Genomic DNA, 13,240 nt, shown 5'->3' with positions numbered 1-13,240 from the left:
AATGAATAAAAGTAAAAGTAAACAAACAAATAAGTGATAATTATAACAGTAATAATAATTCCATTATCATTAAACTAAGTGCTATTACGAATTATTAATAATAATAACAATAATAATACTAATTCAATTCTTTATTATTTATAATAATAATAATAATATTAATAACGACATTAATAAAAATAATGAGTATAATAATAATTTAAATAATTAATTCATTCATAATAATAATAATAATAATAATAAGGCAGACCCCTGTTGCTTCCACTGAAATGAGGGGCGGCAGGCCTATGTCTACGTGAAGGAGGCCTTTCTTAACCTCGACAGTCCAATAAATATCGTAATTTGGAATGTAATACCTCAGATGTGGTTTCAGATATGTTTCAGAGTAGAGTGCCACGTATATTTTTAGGTATTTGCAAGTGTTTTCTGACCTCGTGGGCCTGCTTCCGAATGTCGCTATTATTGAATGCTATGATTTTCAGGGGTCTATGAACTATTCTTTTCATTACGTTTCAACAAACTCTTCACTAAATTAATCACGGTTTTGGTCTCTTTTTCTGTGTCGCAGCACCAGAAATCTCTTTCAAATTCCGCTGCACCGTAGTGACAGCAGCAAACGTGACATCCTTAGCCTGCAATGAGTGATTTGAGTTTGATGGGAGATTGCACACATGATGATCTAGGGTTTAGACTCCGCACTTTCCTTGCGCGCTGCAACTCCCGTTCTGCGTGCCGCCACCCTCCGCACTCAATGGGTTATATTTCTCGGGGCAACCCTGATGTCGGTGACTCCTCACTCCACAAACAGCGAGGAAGTTGCCTACTCATGGTTTACGTACCACATATCTTGCCATTCGTCATAGAGTTTAGAAACCTTTACTCTGAACAATGTGTACAAAAACACGCGTGAAGGACATATCGAAATGCTATTGCAAAGTGTAATCTCCAAAAATATTAATGACAATCAAAACCTCATCGTTTCTATCAGTATTACGAGTCACTGTGACTGTGTAAATTAGGAGAAAGGAGACCCGTGACCTTGACCAAGAGGATATATTGCCAACCATTTACTGGGGACAATAGTTTGTACGTAGAAGTCCATTTACCAACAAGCAATCATCATGATATGCGGTTTAGCTGGTCTTCTGACAACTATCATCACGATCATCGCAGTTCTGGCTGATGATTTAGTTGTACTAAAACAAGGATGTCTCATAGGGCATCGGCTGACGTCACGGAAGGGCCGCGAGATATTCGCTTTTCAAGGAGTCCCTTATGCCAAGCCACCAGTGGGGGAGTTGAGATTCAAGGTACGAGTATATTTATTCTTAGGTTCTACGTGTTCTTCCACGTTCCATGCACACTGACACTTTGATATTGCATTAAAATAGACCATGGTCACTGCCTAACATATCCCCGACCTTTTGTTTCACTTTGCATTATTTATAATTGACAAAGTTCATAGCACATCGGAATTACTGGCTTTTTGCACTTTGTCCATTGCCCGTTTTCCTGAAAATCTAGAGAACTCGAAGTTTCGGAAAATGGATCTGTATAACATTTCCACTTCATTTTCTCTCTTAGTTCCAGGTCTCTGCATTGTTCGTCAAAATTTTCATTGTACGTATATTTCCTTGTTATCTTCCACTGACAAAATCTGGTGTCATGCATTTATGCGGCTGTAGTTATACTAACATATGTTGTCCATTAATTCACGTTAGCTCTTCTAAAAGATCCAACAGAGTAGGTATCACCCCCCCCTCCGAGGACTGTAGCAGATCCAGTTTCCAGAACGTTATGGGTTCTGATCTCTAGTCCAAAAACCAAGTACTTCCGAATGTTATACACAATTTGATACACGTATTTGCTTGATAGCATCTTTGTTGAGTACTGAGTATTGGCACGAGGGGTGGAGGGACCAAGCTCCGATCGCCCCACGCACTGAGACCATTGTGTGTCCCCAGTTTTCACTTTGACCCTATAGAAGAATCCTGCCCTGAGATCCACAGTCAACATCTGTCTGACTGTGGTCCTACTAATATATTTTGCTAGGACAATTCTTCTTGCTGTCCACATTTCCTACAAACAGCATTATCCGAGAGCTGCCGCCTCCAGCCAACAGTTCTGTTACCAGTCTACACTGTTTTTTCGAGGGCATTGTCCCAATATTTGAAGTACTTCATTGTCAGTCACCCCGTAACTCAGAGTCGTTGCTGTGCATTAAAAGTGTAACAGCTTTCGCTCATGCAAGAATGACTTTCAGTTTCTTAAACATGATAGGCCTGCAGTTGTGTGGATGGATTCAGTTGGCTCAGGATAGGGCCCAGTAACGGGTCCTCATGAATACAACAATGAATCTGCATATTAAAAAAAAAGTGTGAAATTTTCGACAAGCCAAGTGACTATCAGCTCTGAAGCAGAACCCTGCTTAATTCAGTTAGATTCAAACCTCTAACCCGATGTGTTATTTTTGTTGGCAGCCTCCACAACCTGCAGAACCATGGACAGGTGTGCTGGACGCTACCAAGGAAGCCCCTATGTGTGTCCAGCGAGGGCTCTTCCCCAGCGATATAGAAGTCAGAGGACAGGAAGACTGTCTCTACCTCAACGTCTACACGCCACGGGTAACGTTCTCTTCCACGGATCATAAGCCGACCTGATCAGTTGGCTTTCCCACCACTGTCCTCTCGCTGATGGAGCACATGGAACACAGATTTGTATCCAGTTGTGTAGAGCAGTGGTTCCCGGAAGGGATTATATTGAGCGTTTATTAATGTGAATAAAAATATTCAGAAGTCTCCAGTTTACAGAAACGTGACTTAAAATGCAATTTAGCAACTTAAAAATATAATTACTAATGAAACTTAAGTATGTCTCAGAAGTAACTTGTTTCGTATATGATGGCAGGATATGTTATGCACTGGTAATATTATGTTTTTTGCTTTCGGTTTACAGATTTTGTTGCATAATAGATTTTTTTCTTTGTACTATAATGCATATAAAAATATTTATTTTTACATTGATAATGGCTTGTTGGGTTGCATGTCATTCAGTTCATGCAGTACACGGTTTATATCAGCGAGTTTTTCATTGCATATTATACCACGTAGGCACCTGAAGTAGCACATAATTCTTACCATATACGAATGCGGTATGTACCATTGTCCTAAGGACTGCAAAAACATTTAAACTTGAATTGGCGCTCCCATTGAACTGGGAGCAATATTGTGATAATTTTGTATTGGTCATATCTATTATTTCTTTGGTTATATTATGTTGTGTGTTATGGTTGTCAACATATTCTGTGTAGTGCCGGCTTGCTTTGTGGTGTGCGCATTAGCAATGGCGGGCAAACACATCTCTGCATCTCTTTCTGTGCAAATTGTATAGGTCTGTAATGTCTTCATGTTCTTTGCGTTGGGTGCTTTGAATCTGATTCGGGTATGTGGCTGATTGGCGTGCTGGAGACTTGCGACATTTAACTATGGGTCCTGTGGTTGATTAAATTTTATTTATTTCATGTTCTGTGCGTTGGGTGCTTTGAATCTGATTAGGGTATGTGACTGATTGGCGTGCTGGAGACTTGCGACATTTAACTATGGGTCCTGTGGCTGATTAAATTTTATTTATTTTTATTACAGCACGTAGGTTTGGTGTTTCTGAGTTCATGCTATAGTAACTCTATTATTGTATTTTGGGGGTGTGCTTAGGACATTGTTTCATGATTTGTTCTACTTATTTTAGCATTGATTAGTTGGGTTTAGTGTGGTGTGTGTGAGTTGCTTTGTTAATAACTTTGTTTTATTTTTGTCGGTGTATTGTGATTATTGCCGGTCAAGGTAGCCGAGCGGTCTGGGACATGCACTGTCTTCGCTCGGAAGCCGGGATCATGGGTTCGAGTCCCACTCAGGGTATGGATATTTGGTGTGTGTGTGCGTTTATTCTGTGTTTGTGTTGACCTGTGTTTAGGTAGCGGCCTTGCGACGGACTGATCCCCCGTCCGAGAAGTCCTACCTTCTCTAAAATGATCAAGAAACTGAGAAATGAGCCCAATGCCCCAAACTGGGAGCGAGAGGAGACAAAATTATGATTATTGTTGTCCTTTGTCTGCTTGTGTTACTATTATCTGCTGGTGTTCTGGTATTTGCTTTTAACGCTATTCCGGTTCTCTATTCCTGTTTCGCTGTCGCGGTGTTTCTATGCATTTTTGAGGTGTTTGATTAATTTAGGTGTTGCATATTTTAGATATATTTTTTGTTCTGTTTATATTGCATAGCTTATGGCTTTTTCGACTTCCAGTGCTGATGTTTCAATCGAGTTTTGTGGGGGTGTTATGATATCCAATTCATTTAAAATCAAAATACAACATTTCCGAAACTTCGGAATCTATCACAAAACCCGAGCGATTAAAAGATCTGGAATTCATATTTAGATGATATTTAATCTAAAACATCTTTAATTGTACGTAATTCCTTGAGTAGGCAACCTAACGGATGAACATTCCTAGATAATGAACATGTTTTGATTTCCATCATGTATTACAAATGGAATCTAGTAATTTTTTAATCACGTAACGATATAGTTCTGATGACGACAAATCCCGAAACATGTTTTCGACACTGTGTAAGGACGCAATATAAGAAGAGGACAGGGTAACGGGACGCGTGCCTGGCAATGAGCGTGACGTCACTCACTTCGTATCTTAACCACGGATGAATTAAAATACATAAAAGACGTTCCTTTCATTTTATACTTAACCTGAACTCAGAATATAAAAATAAGAAATGTATTCCGTACTATTCTAACATGAATAATAATTTTCCCTTTGGAACTGTGTTCAAGCTGGTGCAGCAAGATGTTCCGGTTCAGTTTCAGGAAAAAAGGACTCGTGGAAATTTTGAGAGATATTCCAACACTAAGGGGCTGTATGGTAAAATTGTCCTCTGCTTAAATAATTAAACACTATACCATGAAGACATATGGGAGAGTGGAGGTATAGCTCCAACTTTCTTGACCTCGACACTAGATGGAGCTGAGTGGGCAGCTTCACTGCCCACCGCTTTACCCCCTGAGAAAGTCGCCTCCCGGTACCCACTGGATAGGAGTCTGGGTGTGCCCCCAGGGCCAGTCTGGACGACGTGGAGAAGAGAAAATTCTTGACTACTGGAACTTGAACTCCGACCGATGCGACGCAAAGACCGTAGCCAGTCGTTATACCGAATACGCTACCCATGCTCGCTTTCAGTTCTGGTTCAGATCGAGAGAAAAGCTCGTGGGAATTTTGATAGACATTCCAACACTTCGAGGCACTGTGGGGTTTTCTGTGACGTGTTTAATCTCTTAGTCATTTCTCCATATGTATTGTTTAAGTTATTCTTGCGAAACGAAGGACAACGATCGCCATGATACAATATTGATCATCGGAGCAAGAAAGTTTGTAGGGAATCTGAGGGTCTCACGACGGTGAGTGTGAAGGATACAGGCGCACCCTGGGGTCACAGAAAGATGCTGACAATGAATAATTTCGTTTCGTAAAAGGAAATCTAAACAGTGAAAACAAAAACTTAAAATAAACGGACAAACAAAGGATAATTGTGATGATGGGAACCTGCAAGGGAGAAATTATCCATCTACACCCATTCTGGAGTTAATAAGAATCGAAAAACTTATTAGAAAACATGAGCGGTTTGCATGCAAATTTTCTGACTAATCCCACAACCCCAGAAATGTCTCAGTGCCGACCATCATCTACATATTTTATTTCCTGTTGGAACTGCAGTGGTTGACGGTTATTAAGAATATTAATTGAAAGTACTGTAGTTGTATTTTTTTATTTGCATCCATTTCGAACGAACACGTTCCCTCCATCTTCCTTATAATAGAGGCAGGTTTCTATGAAACGTCGGCAACTTTCTACCAGAACACACAACGTCGCATTTTCTCGGAAGTTTATTTAGTTGCTCTGGTTCAGACGAGATCCCATCTTCAGGGCACATTTCTCTCTTCATCACCAGCCAAATTTGACGCAGTGCTTGGAAGCCTAGTTGTAACATTAATAGGGGCAATTCCATTTTTCTAGATCTCGAAGAGCGGTTCGGAGGCAGCGCCTCTTGATGTTATGGTTTGGGTCCATGGCGGAGGTTGGTTTACGGGATCCGGAAACACGGACATGTATGGACCGCAGTATCTCCTGGACAAAGATATTATCCTGGTAACAATGAACTATCGTCTTGGGTTAATAGGTAGGCCAAAAGTTACTTCAATATATATTTTAATTTGCATTGTAATAGAGCACTATCTATCTATCTGTGGCTCTACAGCCTTTCTGTTAGACCTTGGTCCCTTTTTCAGTTTCTCAATCCTATTCACAGTCGGTAGGAACCCTTGGACGGAGGATCAGCCAGTCGCAAGGCCCCTACCTACATACACAAAATCGCAAACACAGAAATCCATGCCTTTAGTGGGATTCGAACCCACGATCCCAGAGTTCAAGCGAGAGAAGACGGTTCATGCCTTAGACGGCGTTATAATTATTTGTAGTTACGACATGTGAGTGTCCAATAAATGTATTCATCTGATCCAGAACCCATTAATATTAGTCACGCAAACACCTTATAAGTGACAATATACAGGGTTATTAAAAAAGAATACCGATTTTATTACGCAATATTTTATTAAAGGAAAGTAATGCAAAACTCCAGCCAAGTCACAAGTATTCTACTCACAATCAACTTTTATTTCCTGTCTTACAAGTGTTCAATGTGGCCACCACCTGCAGCACGGTGCTTGAGAACTGAAGCAATGCGTCATGAAATCGGTTCATTCCTTTTGAATAACCCTGTATTACTACAGCCCGAAGAGAGAATCAATTTTTTTCTCGTGGTCGTAGGCACGCACTTTTGGGTGTGGGTATTGCCCGTTATGTAGATTTAACTACAGTGACGGAGAAGAAATAAATCAGGCAGCACAAGTAATTATGCTTTAATTGAACATGCATTTACGCATGTGTAATCCTGTAGGATCGGTGAGAACGAAAGTTTGTTTCATTATTATTGGAAGTAAGAAGCTTCGTTAAACTTCGGATGTATTCGGGAAATCATTATTAATTGCTGAATACATAAATTGGGCGATGTAAGCATAGCGCCCCTCTTTTACAATCATCTCGAAACCCGTAAACCGTACAGAACACGAAACGTATGCTTCATTTCTTTATACAATGCTTATAGAAATATGTTTTCCTCTGATAAATATTGTATTTGGCGAGTTACTCTCGAGAAAGGCAAAGAAATGCATGCTCGTTGGTTCTGCCCGATTTTAATCAGAACTGGAATTCGTCTACATTTGTCAGTAAAATTCATCAGGATAAAATTCTGGACAGTTTTATAGTAGGGCACGCGGTAACATAGTTGGGTGCGGAACTATGCTACAAGCCGGAAGCCCGCTGGTTCGATTCCCAGTTAGGTCATTGTATTCTTCAAATGAACTAATCCTTCCAACCGCACTATGGTCCTGGCGTCGACTTAGCCTCTAACAGAAATGAGTACCAAGAATATCCCTGGGGCTAAAGGACGACCGGCGCATAAGGCTGACAACCTCACCGCCATCTGTGAGCCAACTCTCTAGAGAAAACGTGGGAGCCTATGGACCTTCATGGCCTGTTGCAGGGATAGCTTACCTATGCGTGTGTAATATCAACGAACAATGAAGCCTTGATATTTACACTATTCTTTCGGCATGAGCCGACAACTTTGATTTCCAAGTATNTCAGATGCTTATTCGATTTACGTTAAACTAGTTCACTGCATGCCTTGCCGTCTTCATATTAAAATAACTAAAATATATATTTATCATATATATTGATAAGTGTTAAAAATATTAAAATTGTTCAGGATTTTTCATCCCTACGTCGTATCTCACTACGCGAGTCACACCTATCCTCTTCTGTTGAGCACTCTTTCACTATCGTGTGTGAATTGTGCTTTGTGTTGTGTCTTGCTCCTGTGACTGTGTGTGTTATACTGCTGGGCATGCTGGGTATGTGTGTGTGTGTGTGTGCTGTCTTCAGCACACACACACACACATATGCACCTGAGGATGGCACTTTTGTGCCGAAACATGTAGTGCGAGTGAGAGGAGGAGATAGATGAGTGTATGCACTGGAAGACGGTTGAAATAAATCATGGACTTAAATCAGTGCAACAGGACGCTAAAATATAACATTATTAATCTTAGTTATTTAAAATTAACTGATTACAAGGGAAACATTTAGATTATTCTTAGTTATTTAATTTATATAAAATATGGAAACTCTCTCTGACTTGTAAGATTTGAGGTTTTCACGGCGCTGACTATGAAGAAAGCAGTCTTCTGGGATGTGGCGCCGTGTAGATGTGGTGTTAACCGACGTTTCGGAGGAACGTATCGCCTCCATCTTCAGGGTAGAAGGAAAAATTAGAAAATCCGCAAGCGAAGAGAGTGAGAACAGGTGCAAGCAGACTAATGTCGGAAATAAACTCAGCTGTATGAGAGCAGGAAAGGAAGGGACAGGTCTACATGGGAAATCAGTGGAGAGAGTGAGGGGAAGGGTCTAGGAGAGGAGTAAGGTTTCAGCAGGTATAGGATATTGTGTCGCTGGAGAAAGGCAAGGTTAATGGGAGGGCATTATCCCTTAAGCTCGGGGGTTGCTATGCGAGTCGGTCATGGAGTGCGTGGCTTTGTGGATCTGGCGTCATGGCCCGGGTTTTTTTTAGGAAACAGATGAGAGGCCTCCATGACTTGCTGAGACAAAACCTCCATTCTCTGTTCATATTGTAGGGATGGACAATGGCTTAGGGAGGCCATTGAGATTGAACTCCATCCCGACAACATGAAGAGAGAAGGGGGTTTGTCTAAGTAAGTCATGGAAGTCTCTCATCTCTTCCCTAAGAAAACCCCCGGGACATGACACCAGATCCACAAAGCCACAGTCCATAACCGACTGGCATAGCAACCTCTACGCTTAACGGTTAATGCCCTCCCATTAACGTCACCTTTCTCCCCCAACACAATATCCTATACCTGCTCTAAATTTGCTCCTGCTCTCCAGACCCTTCCCCTCTGCCTCTCCACTGATTTCACATGTATACCTGTCCCTTCCTTTCGTGCTCTCATATAGCTGAGTTTATTTCCCACATTGCTCGCACCTGCGCTCGCTGTCTCTTCGCTTGCGGATTTTCTTATTCTTCCTTCTACCCTGAAGATGGAGGAGATACGTTCCTAAGAAACGTCGGTTAACACCACATCTACACGGCGCCACATCCCAGAAGACTGCTTTCTTCTCTCTCTGAATTATTTGCTTTTTTGAGAAAATTGAAATAAAAACAAGTTTAAAACAACGAGACCAAGACTCTGTGCACAAACCATTCGAACATTTTCTAACCTCTGCAGGTACAAACATAACATTCACTTTGTTACCTTGACCGGGTTACAAACCTGGTATCTACCGAGAACATGGCCTCTCTATTTGCAACCTGAGCCAGTCTGTTTGATCTGTCAGTTGTGTCAGTGTGTCATTATGTAATAACTGCGGCCATCTGTGGTGTGATGCTGCACAGTTCGATGAATGTATATTGATATACCAATCGAAACGGCGACATACGCCAGATAATCGTGATTTCTTTAATTCCTGCTGTGAAAGCCTCAAACGAGGAAGTGTAAAGGCCATTAGAAAGTAAGTCCACAATGGATGATTCTTTTCTGAAAGTGATTCACCCGACACTCACTTTGCATGGTGCAACTCTTTTCTACGACAAGAAGCAGAAAGTCTGTATATCCGAAATTGCAGTAGTAGATTTCGTCCTTAATGAGAACATGGAGGGTGTCAGGCGTACCTGAAATGTTAGATTTTTTTTTTTAATTTTCTACTCTCTGCAGTTCTCATAGCACAAGGATATAATAGCTGTCGTTTTGTTTAAATGCATATTTTTGATTCGAGGAGGACGTACTAGAAATTGCCTGCAACATTTATGTTAATAAGGAAAGCAGACAGGCATATTGGTCCTTATGCTGCCTGTACCTTCACAATTAAAGGCTCGAATCCGTGTCTACAGGTTTCCTGAGTACGGAAGATGCAGAGTGTCCGGGTAATAACGGAATGAAAGACCAGGTGGCAGCACTGCGCTGGGTACGTGACAACATCGTAGAGTTCGGTGGAAACCCGAACAGGGTGACGATATTCGGTGAAAGTGCTGGAGGTAGCAGTACACACCTCCACATGCTCTCTCCTGCCAGCAAAGGTGAGATCTGTCAAGTTCTTACGTCGAACTTGGAAACGAAAATCATTTTAGCCCTCCTGTGTCCATACATTTGAAGCTAACTAGAAACCTGCCCGGCATTTTCTGGGCTTAACGCACAAGTATTCTTATATCCTTTGACCTACTGCCTCAATTCTGGCCTTGGCATACCGTGAAACTTTCCGTTTCACTTGAGTTTACTAGATCTCAGACAGTTGGTAGAACTCCTTGAACGGGTTATCAGCTCGTCGCAAGGCGACCTGTACATAAACACAAAAATAAAACTCAAACACATACACAAACACCACACATCCATGCCCTGAGTGGGGATTCGAACCCACGATCCCGGCTTCCGAGCGAAGACAGTGCATGCCTTAGACCGCTCGGCTACCGTGACCGGCCAACGCACACTTATAAGGAGCGAAAATTACCCGTAAACCCAGGAGCGACAGTTTTCCCACCATACCTTTGTAAGGCAGAAGGTAGTTTGGATGTTGCTCAGTATCCTAGCAACTATCCCATTGTTCTCACAATCACAGCGCCTTTCGTACAGATACAGGAATGAGGATATATTGTGGCTTGGGGTTGACCCCGTCTCAGAACGCTGCAGCAAGTTCTCCGTGTTGCTGAGACGTGGTGTGAGTGCTGGAACATAAAAATTCAATAAAGATAAAAATTCGGGCAAACTACTTTTCTCATAGACTTCGGGTCCCCGAGACTCATCTGACATTGAATAGGCAGAATATCCCCTTTGTAATCACGCAAAGTATCACGGTGTAATCTTCCATAAGAGGATTATGTGGAGACAGCACATAGAAATGATCAAAGCCAAGGCCTTAAGAACAATTATTAGAGTTTATTCCCTATTCAAAAGTGAGCGTTTAAGCTCCAATATTAAACGAATCTTCCATAAGGTACTGATCTGATCAGTGATCACTTATGCTTGCCCCACATAGAAATTTGCGGCAGACACCCACCTTTTAAAACTGCAGCGCATGGAAAACAAGGTTATCCGTTCAATTGGAAACTTTCGAAAGTGCACACGGGTCTGCGATTTGCAGACAGCTTTGAACCTTCCGTATGTGTACGTCTATATTACAGAATTGTGCTGGCTCAGACTTGGCAGCGGTCAAGTTTACGACCGTTCAAGTGACTAAGCTGCCGTTGTAACATAAGATACGTAAGATATGCATGATCTGCTGTGCCAAGCCTGGACTAAAAGAGGACTTGTGTATAGTGAAAAAGGGAAGAGTTTTCACTAACTTGCTGTATGTGCGATATATACACTTGACGAAAGGCCAAGCTTATTTACAGGAGACAAAACCATCTTCTCGTCAGAGAGGATGTTACGTAAGGAATAATAGTGAGAGGGTTCAGTTGAAAAAATAAAGATCTCTGGCGTGAGTCTCAAGGGGCTTGACGCCAATACGAACTGATTGACGGTAAACCGCCAGTTGTAAATTAACTTTGACTTCGACTTGGACCCCGTGTATGTATCCATGAGTTTAGAACCACTCCAGTTAAATATTCCATCATCATGCCATATTTGATAGACATAGACACCATTATATGGAAATATATAAAAAACAAGCAAACAATCATTCTTCATTGTGCAAAGAGAGATGAAGTGGGGATTGCTCAGTCAGTGTAGTGTTTGGCTACGACCTAGGCTACTTGGATTCCTTTGCCTGCAGGCTGATGTTTTTTCTTGGCCAAGGCGTCCTAACTGGGCGTGGGGTTCACCCAACCTCACATCCCATGCACACCGGGTCCTCTTTCCTCCGAGATAAAGCGTTACTGGCTGAAGCTAACGAGTGTTTTCTCTCATCTGGAGCTTAATATTCGGAACTACACCGTGCGTCTTCATAGCTTTTACTTACTTATTCAAGGGAGCAGCTTGCATCTATTTATGAATACAAGGTGTGCCCCAAAAGTCATGAAATATATTTCTTTCCCGCGCTCCTACTGGTCGGAGCGCGCTGGACCCGCTTGGGTTAGGGCGGGAAGCCTTTAGTTCACAGCGCGCCCAAGGTCAGTCTGCTCGAGCATCGGAGGCGTCAGTATCGCTGATTTAGTGCACCTGTGTTTTGTGACCACGTCACGGCGCGCGATGGCGGTTACATTCGAACAACGTTGGGCGGTCAATTTCTGCACAATGCTCAACAAAAAAAAAACTGCCGAAACTCACGAACTGCTTAAGCAAGCCTACAGGGAGTCTGCTCTATCATATGTGCAAGTTGCAAGGGGGGGGGGTGAAGAAGTTTAAGGAGGGCCAGGAAGGAGTGGAAGATGACCCCCGCTCTGGAGGGCCATCAACAAGCCAAACCGATGAAAATGTGACTCGTGTGCGTGATTTGTTGAATACTGGCCGTCGAATGACTGTCCGGTTGTTAGCCCACACTCTGAACATTCCAAAAACCGTTGTGCATCACATCGTTATGGACGAATTGAACATGCGAAAGGTGTGCGCCAAGCTGGTCCCCAAATTGTTAACGGACGAGCAAAAGATCAATCGAATGTTGATCGCGAGTGAATTGAAGGAACGTGTGGAAAGTGAACCTCATCAAGACTGCGCTCAAAGGACACCGTTTTGAAAGCATTCAGGCTATCCAAGCGGCCGTGACAACAGCTTTAAATAACGTTCCCGTCTAGGCTTTTGAGGGGGCGTACCGGGCATGGGAGCGTCGGTGGAAAAAAATGTGTAGATGCACATAAACAGTATTTTCAAGAATATTAACACTTTGTACCGATATCACAAAAGCTACAAAATGCAGCGACCATCGCACAATAAGTCTTATTGCACATACAGCAAAGATAATAGCAAAGATACTTAAAAGAAGAATTGAAAGGAAAATAGAGGATGTACTTGGAGAAGATCAGTTTGGATTTAGAAGAGGAAAAGGAACCAGGGATGCAATTGGGATGATGAGAATTATAGCGGAACGAACTTTGGAGATAGATGAAGAACT

At 42.1% G+C, this 13,240-nt stretch overlaps 1 protein-coding gene across 1 annotated transcript in view; it reads left to right on the top strand.

Annotated features, from left to right (window-relative positions):
- Positions 1 to 1,078: 1,078 nt before the first annotated feature.
- LOC111864545 (esterase FE4) overlaps positions 1,079 to 13,240 on the top strand; it is a gene marked incomplete at its 3' end in the record, with an annotated part of 16,739 nt that continues 4,577 nt past the window's right edge. Inside the window, exons 1-4 of the mRNA XM_023851863.2 lie at positions 1,079 to 1,310; positions 2,481 to 2,624; positions 6,080 to 6,242; positions 10,089 to 10,274. Coding sequence (XP_023707631.1) covers positions 1,122 to 1,310; positions 2,481 to 2,624; positions 6,080 to 6,242; positions 10,089 to 10,274 — 682 coding nt within the window. The remainder of the gene's footprint in view (positions 1,311 to 2,480; positions 2,625 to 6,079; positions 6,243 to 10,088; positions 10,275 to 13,240) is intronic.

The sequence above is a fragment of the Cryptotermes secundus genome, unplaced genomic scaffold (genome assembly GCF_002891405.2).
Source record: "Cryptotermes secundus unplaced genomic scaffold, Csec_1.0 scaffold1323, whole genome shotgun sequence".
Taxonomy (NCBI): domain Eukaryota; kingdom Metazoa; phylum Arthropoda; class Insecta; order Blattodea; family Kalotermitidae; genus Cryptotermes; species Cryptotermes secundus.
The sequence above is the reverse complement of the archived record's forward strand: the minus strand, read 5'-3'. Positions and strand labels throughout refer to the sequence as shown.